At 34.9% G+C, this 17,664-nt stretch overlaps 1 protein-coding gene across 2 annotated transcripts in view; it reads right to left on the bottom strand.

Moving 5' to 3' along the window:
- LOC115222510 (eIF-2-alpha kinase GCN2) overlaps positions 1-17,664 on the bottom strand; it is an 87,995-nt gene that overhangs the window by 58,776 nt on the left and 11,555 nt on the right. Inside the window, exons 3-11 of one of the 2 annotated variants that reach the window (XM_036511539.1) lie at positions 17,272-17,374; positions 14,584-14,757; positions 12,566-12,631; positions 9,291-9,376; positions 7,290-7,315; positions 6,562-6,689; positions 5,873-5,997; positions 4,146-4,268; positions 1,717-1,786 (exon numbers count right to left, since the gene is read on the bottom strand). In XM_036511539.1, the coding sequence (XP_036367432.1) occupies positions 1,717-1,786; positions 4,146-4,268; positions 5,873-5,997; positions 6,562-6,689; positions 7,290-7,315; positions 9,291-9,376; positions 12,566-12,631; positions 14,584-14,757; positions 17,272-17,374 (901 nt within the window). The remainder of the gene's footprint in view (positions 1-1,716; positions 1,787-4,145; positions 4,269-5,872; positions 5,998-6,561; positions 6,690-7,289; positions 7,316-9,290; positions 9,377-12,565; positions 12,632-14,583; positions 14,758-17,271; positions 17,375-17,664) is intronic. The other variant, XM_036511540.1, reaches the window with a different exon arrangement.

Raw genomic sequence — 17,664 nt, 5'->3', positions numbered from 1 at the left:
ACTGTTAGTCATTATCAAGGTAGTCTTTAAGAGAGCCTTGTAAAAACAGTTTTTTTTTATCATCTATCAATCTCGATTGTAATACTAATGCAGAGATTAATTGTTGTCTATGACTAAGCTTTCTCTCACATTATCTACCTACAACAATTACTTTATCCATTTCTCAACTAACAATATCTACTCTATCACTCACCCCAGTGTTATTATCCAACCAGAAAAAAAAAACTTGCCTACAAAAAGTGTGGCTGAGGTTTCTCCCACACATCTATTCACCACCAATCTTGTATCTCTGCCTTTCTAGCTCTATTGTTAATCATGCTAATATTAAGGTAGTAGCCCTGAAGTTTTATACCTGATAAGATGAAGGGGGTCTCTAGTGTTGGGTGAGTTATCCAATGTCTACTTTTTGCATCTGGTAGAAAGACAGTCTTTATGATTGTTGATGATGGTCAAGAAGTTCTTGCACATGGATGTTCTCACCTATCTATCTCACTACCGTGTGTAATTAGAGATTTTCATCTGATTGTCATGTTTGGTATGTTTTTTACAACTGAATACTCTTCTTGTCCTGAACATTTTACAACATGAACTAACTGTATTTTATTTGTGTACAAAAGGACTGAAGGTATATGGAACAGCTATCACTGAACAGCAAAATACAGTTAGGATGTGTAAAACAGATATGATCACCAACAATATAGTGGGAAAACAGACATGATCGTCATTGTTTAATGTCCATCTTCCATGCATGCATGGATAGGACAGTTGACAAGAGCTGGCCAAGTAGAAGATTACACCAGGCCACTGTGTCTGTTTTGGCATGGTTTTTATGGCTGGATGCCCTTCCTAACACCAACCACTCCGCAGAATGGACTCAGTGCTTTTTACATGGCACTAGCACAGGTGTAGTTAGTTTTGGTATAATTTTTACAGCGAGATGCCCTTCCAAATGCTAACCACTTTACAGTGTGGACTGGATGCTTTTTATGTGGCATCAGCACCGGCAGGGTCACCAAGTAACTTACAAGACAAAAGAATTTTGAGAGGAGAAGGGGCATTGGAGGAGGGAATCTTGTGCCAGATGACGAAAGCTTAGAGTGTGACAGAGTGACAGTGGAAGAAAAAAGTGTCTTGCTATAATGGAGGGGGCACTAAAGGAGGTGGTCCGGTGTCAGATAATGAAAGGTTAGAACTAGACAGAGAAATAGAGAGGCAGAAAAAAGTGGGGATGTGTGAAATATTTACAATCATTGACTACAAATATTTAGAAAAAGTGTATAGAATAAAGGTGTAAAGGAGCCTCTGTGTGTGTGTGTGTGTGTGTGTGTGTTTTGTGTCTATGTTTATCCCTCACCACTGCTTGACAACCAGTATTGGCATGCTTACATCCCTGTTACTTAGCAGTTTGGCAAAAGTGACTGATAAAATTAGTACCAGGGTTAAAAAAAAAGTACTGGGGTCAATTAATTTGACTAAAAATTCTTCAAGGCAGTGTCCCAGCATGGCCATAGTCAAATGACTGAAACAAAGTTATTTCTTTTGTGCTGCAAACCATTTACCATTTCTTTGGCGCTTCGCTTCCCTTGATGCTTAAGCACTGCTTATTTTGCTTAATGGTTAATCCTGTGCTTGCAGTATGAAGTGATAGAAATAATGGAAATCATATAAGTTCACAGTTAATTATCTTCCTTTTTTAATAATATAAATAAATATTACCTCAAATATTAATTCTTCATTATCATCTTCATCATTATCATCTTCATTTTCTTCTTGACCATCAGATTTCCTAATAGACATCAAATGTAAGAGAGAGGGAGGGAGAGAGAGAGAGAGAAAGAGAAACCAGTGATTAAATTTTTTCCTTTTCAAACGTATCAAAATAGGCTTTTCTTCAATAGCATACTAGCATATTTCCTATCAATGTTCCTTTTAAAAGTTTTGAACACCTAATAAAATATAATAAATATTTATTTAATATAGGCGCAGGCGTGGCTGCGTGGTAAGAAGCTTACTGCCGAACCACATGCTTCTGGGTTCAGTCCCACTGCGTGGCACCTTTGGCAAATGTCTTCCACTATAGCCTCAGACTGACCAGAGTCTTGTGAGTGGATTTGGTAGACGGAAACTAAAAGAAGCCCAACGTGTATATATATATATATATATATACACACACACACACATATATATATGTTTGCGTCTGTGTTTGTTCCCCTAGCATCACTTGACAACCAATGTCGGTGTGTTTACATCCCCAAAACATAGCGGTTCAGCAAAAGAGAGCAATAGAATAATATTGGTGCCGATTTGTTTGACTAAAGTTGGTGCTCCAGCATGGCCAGTCAAATGACTGAAACGGGTAATAGAATAAAAGAATTTTCATTTATTGTATATATGCAGAGGTGTGGTTGAGTGGTAAGTAGCTGTCCAACCACATGACTCCAAGTTCAGTCCCACTGCATGGCACCTTGAGCAAATGCTTTCTACTATCATCTCGAGCCAATCAAAGCCTTGAGAGTGGATTTCGTAAGTGGAAACTGAAAGAAGCCCATTGTATATATACATATGCATCTTATATGTGTATGTCTTTGTATCTTTGTTTATACCCCCATCACTACTTGACAACCAGTGTTGGTATGTTTACATCCCTGTAACTTAGTGGTTTGGCAAAAGACTGTTAGAGTAAGCACCACAAGAAAACAATATAAGTACCAAGCTTACAAAAAATAAGTACTGAGTCAATTCATTCAACTAAAGATTGTTGAAGGCAGTGCTCCAGCATGGCTATAATCTAATGACTGAAACAAGTAAAAGAGATAAAAGAGGGAAACATGGCCATGTGACTAAGAACTTCACTTTGCAATCATATGACCTGGGTTTGATCTTACTGAACAGCCACTTGGGCAAGAATCTTCTACCCAGCCTCAGGGTTACCGATGCCTTATTAGTGAAATTTGGCACATGAAAATTTTGTGAAAGCACACACATTCATATGGAGGTATGTGGCTTAGTGATTAGGGTTGCTGCACTCATGATCATAAGACTGTGATTTCAATTCCTGAACTGGGCAATGTGTTGTGTTCTTGAGCAAAACACTTCATTTCCTGTTGCTCCAGTTTTTCTTCTGATATGCAATGGTGAAAGACCTCGCCCCGACACACACACAGACATTCATACATGTGCATGTGAAAAAGAAAACAGATCAGATGTCGTTCCTGAGACAAAAGCTACTCTGTCAAATGCAATGTTTATTTATTCACATCATTTTGAATTAATCAAGCATTATCTCATAGCTTTGAGATTTCTATTAAATGACTGTCTATGTTTAACAAGATACTCTATCATAAGTATGAGGCAGGTTGGCAGAAATGTGAGCACGCTGGGCGAAATGCTTTGAGGTATTTCGTCTGCCGTTACGTTCTGAGTTCAAATTCCACCGAGGTTGACTTAGCCTTTCATCTTTTCGGGGTCAATTAAATAAGTACCAGTTACTGGGGTCGATGTAATCGACTTAATCCCTTTGTCTGTCCTTGTTTGTCCCTTCTATGTTTAGCCACTTGTAGGCAGTAAAGAAATAAGATACTCTATCGTAAGTATGAGAAACCAGATCTGGCCAGTTTGGTCATAAAACAGGTAAAATATTTAGGCTGAATGTGGCCAGTTTAAATGCTAAGGAGTTAAACATGTGCCATAGTTTATAGAATGGTATAGTCCATTCCATTTTTTATAATCAGAATATGTCACAAAACATAAGTAGTTTATCTTTTATCATTTACTTGTTTCAGTCATTTGATTGCAGCCATGCTATCACATAACTGTGAAGGAGACATGGCCATTTAATCAGACCAGCAAAAAAAAAAAAAAGCTTTACTGAGAAGGTATAATGCTATGACAAAAAGGTTACACTCATAACCATAGCTGGATGAGTGAGTGTAAACTAATCAATAGAAGTATTAAATAATGTCAAATGCTTTCATAATTCAACCTTTAGCATTCAGATTATTCTGTCAATTGTAATGCTTTAAATGTTAAAGGGTTAAAGTAGACTTAAACAATAAATCTTTGCTGAAATTTAATATACCCGTGTAACAAAACATTATGAACAAAATGACTAATTTTGTAAATAAGAGAAAATTTCATTCACTTACTCAAAGTAAACATCTGACAAGTCATAAGATTTTTCTTCATCATCATAAATTTCTTCTGATTCTGAAGATGCTATACTACCTTCAGAAGAAGTTTGGTAAACTTCCATCCACGAATTGTAGTATCTAAAACAGTAGAGAATTGTTCTTTTTAATTGAAACACATACAATGAGTATTAAGGAAAGTATGATAATAAAGTAAACAAGTTAATTAACATATATAATTAGTTACATTTATGTGATATGGTGTGTGTATATGAAACTAAGATTCACAATGGAGAATTACTGTCACCTCCTGGCATGTTTCAGGTATCCATGATTGCATCCAGAAAAGAGTCACCTGTCTAACTAGCTCTAGTCTCTGGCCTACAGGCAAGCTGTCTCTTCTCTCTGCCTTTTCTATTCCAACAATGGTCTCTGCTCTTTGGACCTGGATGGGCTTATATCATGTCCATTCAGGCATTTCCTCTACTCAACACTCATATCCAACCCCATCCAAATTCCATATTAATCAATACTCCCAGTTTTTCTCTCAGAAAATGTCAACCTGTTAGAATTATCTCCTGCTCGTATTATTACTGTGGAGGCACATGGCATAGTGATTAGGGTGTTGGACTCATTATTGTAAGGTTGTGGTTTCAATTCCTGGACCAAGCAATGTGTTGTGTTCTTAAGCAAAACACCTCATTTCACATTGTTCCAGTCCAATCAGCAGGTAAAAATGAATAATCCTGCAATGGGTTGGTGTCCTGTCCAAAGAGGAATATATATGCCAGAAAAACCGGGACACTGATCTTATTCTCTTTACCGTTAAGATTTTGAGAGAAACATTAATGGTACCAATCTAAGAGGGTCTATAAATGCTTTCTTCAGATCAGTGAATATAAAGAAAAAACAAGACAAAGGAAAGGATGAAAGAAAGAGAGATAACATGACAGAAAACAAAAAAAAAAAGACAAAAGAAACAAAATGCAGACAAAAACTGGTCTTATTTTTTACTTCATCCAAGAAAAAAGTATCAAGCACTTGTCTCCAGAGATCTTCAGGTAAGGTTAGAAGAAGACCCCCTTCCGTCATGAATGACCATGGGATTGCACCTAGAAAGTTCCCTTCTGAGGCACAACTCCAAGCAAAGTTGTTTACAGAAAACCAGCAGTTGGCCAGCCATACCAGGTTCCTCTCTCCATGCCACTGATGTTATCCAAGGGAAAGGCAAAGGCTGATACAACTTGGCACCAGTGATATCACAACTCATTTCTGTAAAATGAGTGAACTGGACCAGCATGAAATAAAATGTTTTGCTGAAGAACACAACACACAGCCTGGTCCAAGAATTGAACTCATTCCTCATGATTGTGAGCCCGATGCTCAAACCACTGAGCCATACACCTTCACCAGGTAAGGTTAATGTAAATAATATTTATCTTCTATAAATTAATGATTTTCAGAGAGTAATTTAGCTAGGAAATATTCCAGAAGAATACAGTTTTTGAGGAGGAAGGACTGAGTGTGTGTTTCGGCAAAATACTTTGGGAAAGTTAATTTAAAACTGGCTATTTAAGAGGTTTGGTTGTCCTCTAATGAAATAATTGCAATAAAAGAGATAGGAATATTAACTTTGTGTCAATTATCTTTAGAGTAGTTTTAAGCAAACATTATGTTAGAAAAGGAAAATAAACAAGATTGAAACATTTGAATTGTCAGACTCTTATGAAATGAAAATATAATACCTAACAATATTTTCATGATTCAGTCGTGATAATAGCTTTACTTCTGTTGTGATGTTTTTAAAATGCTTGACATTTGAATGTATAATCTTTATAGCATAATGTCTTGTATCCATTTTGTTCTTCACCTATGAAAAAAAAAAGAGATTATCAAATAATTTGAGTATGTAGTTGTTTTAATTTAAGAGAAAAAAGTTGTAATCTCTAGGGCCTGTTTTGATGTGAATTTATCAATGAAAAAACAAACAAAGCCTGTATGAGCCTTTTTTTTTTCTATGAAAAGTTCACTAGTCTAAAGAAGCACAGTATCCACAGTCTCGTTCAGATATTCCTTGACAGGGAACAGTCATAAAAATGAGGTTACAACAGTTTGTCTTCAACTTGGTTTATTGGAAGTTTATAGAAGAATGGAAAAATGGGTATGAAATGATTTTTAATATAAGTTTTGCAGTAAGCAATGTTTAAAATAGTATACCGATGAGTTAGGCACAGCATAGCAGCATTGAGAAAAGAGAGAAGGTAGCAAGAAAAAGTGGATTTTCTTCATGATGGTAAACAGTCACCAAGTTCAATGAATAGAGACCACAGAATGATCAATAATTTTTTTTTTAATGAATGTAAAAAAAATGGGATATATATATATATATAAACAATGATGCCTTTTAAAAAATTATTCGAAATAATATTCTTACTTTTATAACATTTCCAAAACCACCTTGTCCTAAGAATTCAATTACTTCAAATTCATTTTGAAATCTCTGTGTGTTTAAAGCCCATCGATACTGTTTTCTTAATTCTATCTTCTCTTCATCTTGGCTATCTGAATGTTAAAAAAAAATGAGACCAATGATAAAGCATACACTATAAACAATGGGGGATATCCATAGATCTAGTTATCTTTAATAATGCAAGATACTCTGAATATCAAGTAATTTGTCAAATAAGTGATGACTGTTCAAAGGATGGTTTATAATACTAAAGCCATGGCTATGTAAAAGCACAGCTGTGGTTGAGGTAAATGCAGCCATGGGACTATGTGGTAAGATGTTTGCTTCCCAACTAAATGATTCAGGGTTCAATCCCACTGTGTGATACCTTGGGCATGTGTCATCTACTATAGCCTCAGCTTGACCAAAGCCTTGTGAGTGAATCTGGTAGGCAGAAACTGAAAGAAGCCCATTGTGTGTGTGTGTGTGAGAGAGAGAGAGAGAGAGAGAGTGTGTGTGTGTGTGTGTAGGGGAGTATCTTTGTGCTTGCACCCATACCACCACTTGACAACTGGTGTTGCTTTGCTTACATTCCAGTAACTTAGCAATTTGGCAAAAAGGGAAAACAGGGATTGATAGAATAAGTACCAGGGTTTTAAAACAAGTACTGGGGTCAATTAGAGGGGTGCAAAAAAAAAAAAACAGATTCTTACCTGAGTCTTCAAGGAAATGATATTTACTGCAAAATGAAAAAAAAAAAAAATTATTATTTAACTGAAGAATAAAATATTTTAATTAGCTAAAGAAGCACAATATAAACTATGACATGTTTATAAATTACATGTATTACATGTTTTAATATTGGTTTAAAAAAAAGAAACATTTAAGGATCGATAAATTATATATATATTAAATTCAAATTATGATAAATGTAAACAAAGTTTGCTTTTAGAAGTGCTGAGATGTATTGAAAGATACAGATAAGGAAATAATCTATTCTCAAACACAGAATAATACTGATAGTACAGCAGGAACAGGATAAAATATCCATATTTTGCGGAAAAGTTTGTCAGCAGCCAGCCATGAGACTCAAACTCACAGTTGTTACTGGTCAAGTGCTTTACCATTAAGCTAAACTGCCCACTGACAAATTAATCTGACACTGTATGTTAAATTCAAATTACAATAAATGTAAACAAATAAAGTTTGCTTTTAGAAGTGCTGAGATGTTTACATTTATTGTAATTTGAATTGGGATTAATTTGTCAGTGGGCAGTTTAGCTTAATGGTAAAGCACTTGACCAGTAATCACAGAGATGTCAGTCTGAGTCTCATGGCTGGCTACTGACAAATGTTTCCACAAAATATGGATATTTTATCCTGTTCCTGCTGTTCTGTCAGCATTTCTGTGTTTGAGAGTAAACTATTTCCTTATCTGTATCTTATATATATATATATATATATATATATACATATATATACACACACACATACTGAAAATTCAACATCACTTAAACGGTATGATAAGTTTGCTTCCCAACCACATGGTTCCAGCTGCAATCCTTCTCTATGGTACCTCGGGAAAATGTCTTCTATGATAGCCCTGGGCCAACTAAAGCTTTGTGAGTGGATTTAGTTGACAGAAACTGAAAGAAGCCCATCATGTATGTGTATTTATGTTTGTCCCCCACCATCCTTCCTGTTACCAACATTCCTTCACCTGTTTCCAAGTAAGGAAATATTTTCCAATGCTCAGATATAAGCAGACTGGAAATGAACAACATAGTTTGTATGATGGTGATGCACATTTAGAATCCTAACATAATGTCAAGACAAGGATACATATAACACACACACACACACACACACAAATACAACATGCATACAAACAAATATAGATACACATATATGAAGGGCTTCTTTCAGTTTCCATCTACTAAATTCACTCACAAAGCTTTGGTCAACCTAGTAGAAAACATTTGCTCAAGGTCTTATACCATACGAACAAACTGAGACCAGATGGTTGGTGCCCACTACAAAGTCACATCTGCACTTATGTATTTAATGCAAATACACCTTCCAGTCAGAATACCCATCTATATACTGAACTACATGTTGACATTAAAAGTTGTTATTTTCAGTACTCTACAAATGTAACAGCAAATCAACTAAGCTTGCATTTTCTTCTCTCGGTATAGAAAATGTAATATTTACTATACTGACCAGAGATACTGTTAAACATCAGAAACAGCTCAGCATTTAATAAGCAAACAGAATTTATAGCATTTTATCCAACTAGACATGGATTTGTGTTTTTAAGTGTTTGTGAAAATACAAAGAAATGTATGTTTTGTGTGTGCTATATTTTGGTATATATTCGGTACTATATTTGGTATATATTTAAGGCAGTGAACTGGCAGAAATGTTAGCACACCGGGCGAAATGCGTAGCCGTATTTCGTCTGGCATTACATTCTGAGTTCAAATTCCGCCAAGGTCGACTTTACCTTTCATCCTTTTGGGGTCGATAAATTAAGTACCAGTTACGCACTGGGGCCGATGTAATCGACTCAATCCGTTTGCCTATCCTCGTTCGTCCCCTCTGTGTTTAGCCCCTTGTGGGTAGTAAAGAAATAACTATATTTGGTATATATAGTGTTGATGATTTTTGAGAAAGATTAAGAAAACCGAAGAATACTTTTAATCAATACAAACTTTTTTATATCTTCTTTTATTTTAACCTCTCCACTCTGTATTGACTTGTCAATCTCCAGACTTTCTGTTCTAGTTAGTGATTCAGGCTAAATTCAAAAGAAATAGAAATGTTAGCAAGGATTCTCGGTTTCTTAATGGTAATATTGATGATAAATTAGTAACAACATTAAGCAAGATGTAATATGAAATTACCAAATTCCATTCTTAATGATAATAAACCACTTCTTTAACCAGTTGCAATAGTAACTTTGTTATTGAGATTTGTAATATTATCTAAATTTCGATTGCTACAACAAAATCTCTCAAAATAGTTTCCATCTATCTTCAAAATTAGGTTAATACATTCCATCCATCCATCTTCTCCACCTATTATTCCTGGAAATGTTATAGGAGCAGAGTCCCCGAGTACATCTCTTCTGTAGGGTCCTATCAGAAGCAACCATCATTAGACTCTCCAACTGGATTCCCAAACATGACTAACTAAGATTATGGACATTATCCAACCATCTCTTTTTTGGTCCACTCCTAGGTCTCCCACCGAATGGCTCAGCTTGAAGAATCTGTCTTGCAATTCTTTCCTGTGATATTCTAATTACATGTCTGTAGCACCAGACATAATAGTAGCTCAACCTAAAGAAACTCCCTGATCTCTGAGTTACACACTTGACTAAAGTAACTTTACTCTAGAGAACCTTTGGAGGAACTCAATTTCAGCCTTTTCTTTTTTAGTAGCAATCATATTCTTTTGGTTATTAGCCAACATTCAAGACCATATGTGAAGGTGCATGGCTCAGTGGTTAGCTCATTGGGCTGACAATCATGAGGTAGTGAGTTCAATTCCCAGACCAGGCTGTGTGTTGTGTTACTTTACATTACTTCAGTTCACTCATCTGTAGAAATGATGTCACTGGTGCCAAGCTGTATTAGCCTTTGCCTTTCCCTTGGATAACATCAGTGGTGTGGAGAGGGGAGGCTGGTATGCATGGGCAACTACTGATCTTCCATAAACGACCTTACCAATACTTGTGCCTCAGAGAGTAACTCACTAGGTGCAATCCCATGGTCATTAATGACCAAAGGGGATCTTTACCCTTTAACCTGTGAGGATAGGTATGAAAACCAAATTAAAAATAGCAAGTTTGGCTTTTTTGCCAAACTCTTCTCTTCTGAAAACCAAATGCTGAAACTGGAATTCAATTCTAGTATTCAATTCAGCCCTTTGATTTCCATCACTCATAAATACAGCTCCGAGATACCTAAACTTTTCCACATGCTTCAGTGATGTTCCACTAACATGCAGTGTGGACTGGGGAAACTTTCATGAGAAGATCAATGTCTCAGTCAATTGTAACACAAATTCTCATATCTGCCATGCAGCACTCGGCAGCAAACCCATTATAATAGTTGATATGTTCTGTCATAAAATAAGCTAATTAAGGCTGCCTCACTGACCAAATATTGAAGTTTGACAGACACCAACATACAAGACATCTTACATTCCATGAAGCTCCAAAGAACTCTATGGCGAGATAGCTTAATCAAGGTTATTTAAAAATAGCTAGTAATTAACTTCATGTTTTTGATTTTTTTCACATAGATACAAAGCTTGGTGTTAAAAGAGTAAGTGAATACAAATGAGACATGGTATTCTTGTCTTTCTCAAGAGTCATGAAAAAAAATATTTAATGGAATTGGCTTGCAACACAACCTGTACATGGCTAATTATAGAAGATAAGTTGAAAAATGAAAAAAGAAGTGAAGGACAGAGAGGAGGAAATAAAAAAGAATAAAGGAGGAGAGAGATAACAGGAGGAAGAGTGGGAGAAAGGAAAATGAAGAGGAGGAGCAGAAAGAGAGGATGCAGTAAAGAGGGTGGATAAGGGAAAGACAAGGAAGATAAGAAACAAGAGCATGATAATCAATGATAGAATCAGTTACTCATTCAATTACCATGAGGTACATGATTATAGAATTTATAATATATAGTGTTTAATTACATAGCAACAACTTCAACCTACAAAACCAGTATTTGTTAGTCATTTTTGATGCAACAGAGACATCAGTAACAATATACTTTTAATCTTATTTTCATTTTTACTATTCAACTGATAGAATCACTAAAATGTTTCAAAAAGTATCTTTGTGGCATTTGGTCCGGAACCTTGAGTTCTAAGTTCAAATCTTGCTGTTCAAATCTTGCCTTTCATTCCTCCAGGGTCAATGAAATAGAGTATCAGTTATCTACTGGAGTCAATAATATTGACTAGCATTTACCCTCAAAATTGCCAGCCTTGTGCCTACATCATAGATTATTGTTGTTGTTGCTGTTATTAGTGTTACTATTATTAGGGTAGGAAGCTGGCAGAATTATTAGTATGTCAGATGAAATGCTTCGCAGCATTTCTTCCAGTGCTTTACATTATGAGTTCAAATATCGCCAAAGTCAACCCTGCCCTTCATCTTTTTCAGGTTATAAAATAAAGTGCCAGTCAAGTACCGGGTCAGTATAATTGACAAACCACTGATCCTTAAAAAGATTGCTGGCCTTCTGCCAAAATTTTAGATTATTATTGAAAGAAGTTCATTGGCTACCTCAGGGTAGTTCATTTCTTTTTTTTTTTTTTTTTGGCAAAACAGATGTAGCTTAATACAGTCTTGCAGCTTACTGAATCCTGTTGAACCATTCGTTCCATACCAGGGAAAACAGACATTAAATGATACTGAAGAGTATATCTGTGTTAACCTAAAATATATTCTTTATAAGGATATATTATTTTTGCAAGATTAATAAACAAGTTTCAAGAAAAAGATAAATATAATAGCAGTGCCCTAACATTGCTCCAGCTCTTGAGCTGAAACTAGTCAAGGAATTTTATGAAAATGGTGTAGTAACTAGCTTGTTTACCAACCACATGGTTCCAGGTTCAGTCCCACTGCGTGGCACCTTGGGCAAGTGTCTTCTACTATAGCCTTGTGAGTGGATTTGGTAGACGGAAACTGAAAGAAGCCCATCGTATATATGTGTGTGTATGTTTGTGTGTCTGTATTTGTCCCCCTAGCATTGCTTGACAACCGATGCTGGTGTGTTTATGTCCCCGTTACTTAGCGGTTCGGCAAATGAGACCGATAGAATAAGTACTGGGCTTACAAAAGAATAAGACCCGGGGTCGAGTTGCTCGATTAAAGGCGGTGCTCCAGCATGGCCGCAGTCAAATGACTGAAACAAGTAAAAGAGTAAAGAAGAGAGAGTAAAGAGTAAATGTATTAATACTTACAACCTCGTTTATTTGCTTTCTAATATAATTTTTTCTCTTCCTTACTTTATCTTCTAGAATTTTATTCTTAAAAACAAAACAAAAACAAAGAGAATAAACAATCAATTATGAAAAATATTAATGTGATGTATATACATATAAGTAAGTGTATATGCATAAATACACACGCATACACAGACATATACATACACAAACTAGGCTCTGGTGAGACTGCATACTGAGAAAGCATCAAGTAGAGACATAATAGTCAGCTATTAATACAAGATCTTCAATCCAGAGAATATCACACGTGTGTTTAAAAGAAAAACAGAAAGCCAAACTGAGATACAAAACTGGTTTGCCATGAACCTGAACAAATCTTGTAACCAAGAAAGTGAAGCAGTAACTCGGCAGAAAAAAAATATAGGTTACTAACACCAGCCGTTTAAATTAACTCCTTCAAGTCTAATTTAATGTCAGTTCAACACAGTAGTGACTATTGAATAATCAGGTCGATTGAACAGGATGTAGGGATGTTCTGAAAAACTTTCAATTAACAAAGCTAAGTTGTCTGAACAAAAACAAAGTGCAGACACGTGCACACACACACACACACACAGGGTTGGCCAAAAGTCAGCTGACAGTAAATCAAAACCATCTAATTCAAAGATCTTATTTATGTTTCACAACTAAATGAATTTAATAAAAGCATCTAAATATGAAACAGCATGAAAATTGTTCAAACTGAAGTCCTTCATAATCGGAATGAATAAATAAAATTGAATATTAAGTGTTTATGGAATTTTGATTTACTGTCGGGTGACTCTTGGCCAACCCTGTATATAAAGCACAGATGTGGTTGTGTGGTAAGAAGTTTGCTTCCCAATCACTTGGTTTCAGGTTCAGTCCCACTGCATGGCAATATATTCTACTATAGTCCCAAAGCATTGTTAGTGGATGTGGCAAATTGAAATTGAAAGAAGCCTGTTGTATGTGTGTGTGTGAGAGAGAAAGACCATGATGTTCTAGTGATCTGATATCCTAGCTTTCTTTATCTGCACTGATTTGTGAATATACAATTACATTGTATAATGCATAGCAATCATATTAATGCAGACATATATGTATAATTTATTACACATGAAAATCATTATTACAAGAAGAAGGCAGGAAAATGGGTGTAATTCTTATGGCTAATATCAAGTGGTTAAATAACTATATTCACTTCTCATACCTCCTGACTTTTTATGGTTTATATAGTCCTCATTAAATAATTTCATTGATTGGATCTTCATGGAACTTTGCATTACACTCCTCTGTATTGGATTCCTATGTGCTTTGTTAGCAGAGTCTGCTGGAGAAGCTTTCTGTGATAGCCACATAATTCTATGAATCCATACATTACACAACAAAATTTATATATACATATACACACATATAGGTATATGTATATATATATATATATATATATATATATATATACACACACACACCACACATATGTATATATACACACAAATATATTTAGATATAGATATGTATACACATACACACACGCAGAGACACTGATATGTACACACACACACACACACACACACATCATCATCATTTAACGTCCACTTTCCATGCTAGCATGGCTTGGATGATTTGACTGAGGCCTGGCGAACCAGATGGCTGCACCAGGCTTCAATCTTGATCTGGCAGAGTTTCTACAGCTGGATGCCCTTCCTAATGCCAACCACTCCGAGAGTGTAGTGGGTGCTTTTACGTGCCACCGGCACGAGGGCCAGTCAGGCGGTACTGGCAATGGCCACGGAAAAATTGTGTTTTTTTTTACATGTCACCTGCACAAGTGCCAACACACACATATATGAAGAGAGTGAGAGAGACAATGACACAGATACAAACACATGCATATACATTCACATGCACGCATACACACACACTCATAAATATTTATATTTAGTCACTCTTTGGAACAGTCACATTAGACATTAATATAAGTAAAACAGAAAATATACATAAATACATAAGCTTACAAATTTTTCTTCTTGTAACCGATTATTAGCCAATTTCTTTTGTTCTTCAGAGTCTTTGAATTTTTGTTGTATCTGTTGGTTCCACAACATTTCTTCATGAAAAGATTTTGGCTTTTTTGTGTTGAATTGTCTTAAACTATCTTGAAGATGAAGTGCCAAATTCAACACCATCACCTGATATTAAAATATATAAAACTAATCATTGAGACAGGCAAAATTACAGTTCATGATTATGTTATACCCTAACCTACCTAGTCAATTTAGTTGCATAACTAAGCATTCATAAATTTCTTGTGCCATGAACAACAGTCTGGAAATCCACACAACATACAACACCTTTCTAGAATACTTACTTCATGCACCTGATCTCACGTTTCGGCTCTTTACCTTTTGACCGACAGATTTAAAAAATAATCTTTTGTAACTAAGCACTTTCAAACTTCGTATACTGGTAGAATGTGTCACATAAAACATCTTTTACTCTTGTCATTGTTGAGAAAATTCTGTATTTTGGAAGTTATTTTTTGTTAAAGTTGTCATGTTTCGGTAATTTCAACCAATCAATGACGTGTATTCAGCTGAATAAAATTACTGCTGTTGTTTGTCAACAACAACTATCGGCAGTGTATATTTCGTTTGTCACTGTTCATCTCAGTTATGTTTGTATGAATAAACAAGTGTGTCTGAAGCATGTTTACTTCATGGCACCACCATAATCGTTTGTGCTTCATTTTTCATTTTTTTCCGTAACTCTAACCCTAAAACCCCAACACTAACCTTAACCCTAACCCTAAAACTTTAAAGCTATAGCCAGTACAAAAGCACAAATGATGTCATAAATAACAGTGACAAACAAAAAATACACTGCCGATAGTTGTTGTTGACAAACAATGACAGTAATTTTATTCAGCTGAATACACATCTTGATTGGTTGAAATTACTGAAATACGACAACTTTAACAAAATATAGCTTCCAAAATACAGAATTTTTTTAACAACGCCAAGAGTAATAAGATGTTTTATGAGACACATTCTACAAGAGTACGAAGTCTGAAAGTGTTTAGTTACAAAAGATTATTTTTTAAATCTGTCAATCAAAAGGTAAAAATCCCACGTTTCATTTATTAGTTTAGTCTAAAAGAAGATTCAATGCCTATGAAATTTACAGGTTCACTGAAACTGGTGAAGTCTATACAGTTGACATTCAGATTTAACATCTGTAAGTGAACGTCTACATGAAAAATACCAGTGAAGAGTAAATTTCTGATTGTTGGCATTCTGGAGAAAGAAGGTTTAGCCTTAGTGATTTGTGCACAACCTGATAAGTAGTAGGAATGATACAGAGAGGAGAAACAGATGTGCTTTATCAACCTGGGTGGAGATGGTATTCAAAATGTTAATTCAGAGGACAAGCCATAGCAGTAGTGATAGAATGGCAGAGCAAGGAAACATATGTCTGTGAGCCAGAGGTTACAGTTTTTTGATGAGTGAGACTTTGCCTATCAGTCAAGTGGCTTCTTTTGGATGTAGTCTGGAAAGTTTGTGTGTAAAGCAGCAACACAAGCCTGAGTATGGGAGTAGTACTCCATTATTGTTACTACTTGAACTCTGTAGACAATCAACAGCTAATTAGATCTAAGAAACTGTCCGGACCTGAAGAAAAAGACTAGTCTTTGGAAGGGGATCACCAAGATACATTATGAGACCTATCATTTGTTGACTTTGATAGATTTAAGTGTGCATCATCCAAGACTACAGAGGGAAAGGTACAAGACTGTTTCCTTGGTATGAACAGTGATTGTGTTTCTGTGCTCTCTATCAGTGTGTTAATATACATAAAATTTAATCAGCACCTTGGGGGTTAAAGACAAAAATTTATAAATAGCTATTTATTTATCTCTCTAAACTAGCTTAGGTACATTGAATTCAGTTACACCAGATTTCTCTAAAATACCTTTAAGATAACTTCAGTCAATAATAATTTTAATTTTGTGGTTACTGTTACCATAAATTCCTTAAATGTTTGTTATTTACACATACACATAAGATTTAGATATATGTTAAGTGTCATAAATGCCACCATAGAAATTACAAGAAATATATTAACATTAATTACACAAGGACTTGTATGCCAGAATAATTGTCTTATTAACTTATTTCAAAATCAAAAACTCAGTTTTCTTAACCAATCATTTAACCTCTCTGAAATTACAACTCAGTATTTTAGCAATACTCTCAGTTATCAGAATTTTTAGATATAGTTTCTGAGAGATTGCTGAGAACACTCTGTTAACCCCTTAACATTTAAACCAATCATATCTGGCCAAAATATTCTACATGTTTTATGTTCAAACTGCCCAGAATTAGTCTTTCATGCCTATCCTACAATATCATTCTAAAAATAAACAATCACAACATCAAAATCTTGAAGCTACAAGACAATTCATAATTAATTCCAAATAATGTGAATAAATAAACAGTACATTTGACTGACTAATTTGAATACTAAAGGGTTAATGGAACAAATTATATTTATGAAGACTGCTTACAATGAAAGAAATAACAGAAAATGTAACAAGAAAGATTCAGAATACAAAGGAAGAATTTAAAAAAGAAAAGACAAATTTATTAAAATGCAATCTACCACTACAAAATCAGCTTGTTTTAAAACAAATTATTGTTACTTACTTCACCGACTTTGGTTTTAGCTAATTGTACAAGATCATTTTTCAGAGTTTCTATTTTTTCTAAAGATATTCCTTTGACATTTTCAAGTTCAATCTTTGGTATTCTAAAGATGAACAAAAATTATATTTTAAAGACCTATTCACAATCTGTTTTATTAGTAACAGTTAATATAATAATAACATTGCTAAAATAGCAACCAATTAAAATTTGAACAAATCTCAATTCATATTTAATTCCAGACAACTTTTCAGAAAATTTCTGATTAGCTCACATGCAAGTGTATTGAGCTGTTATTATCACTGTCATTTTTCCATCCATTTTTTTTCCATCAAGAAATGAGCTGAATGCATTTAATACATCTTACCATTTACTACTGTCATTGCTATTTGGCAT

This window comes from Octopus sinensis, linkage group LG20 (assembly GCF_006345805.1).
Source record: "Octopus sinensis linkage group LG20, ASM634580v1, whole genome shotgun sequence".
Classification (NCBI taxonomy): domain Eukaryota; kingdom Metazoa; phylum Mollusca; class Cephalopoda; order Octopoda; family Octopodidae; genus Octopus; species Octopus sinensis.
The sequence above is the reverse complement of the archived record's forward strand: the minus strand, read 5'-3'. Positions and strand labels throughout refer to the sequence as shown.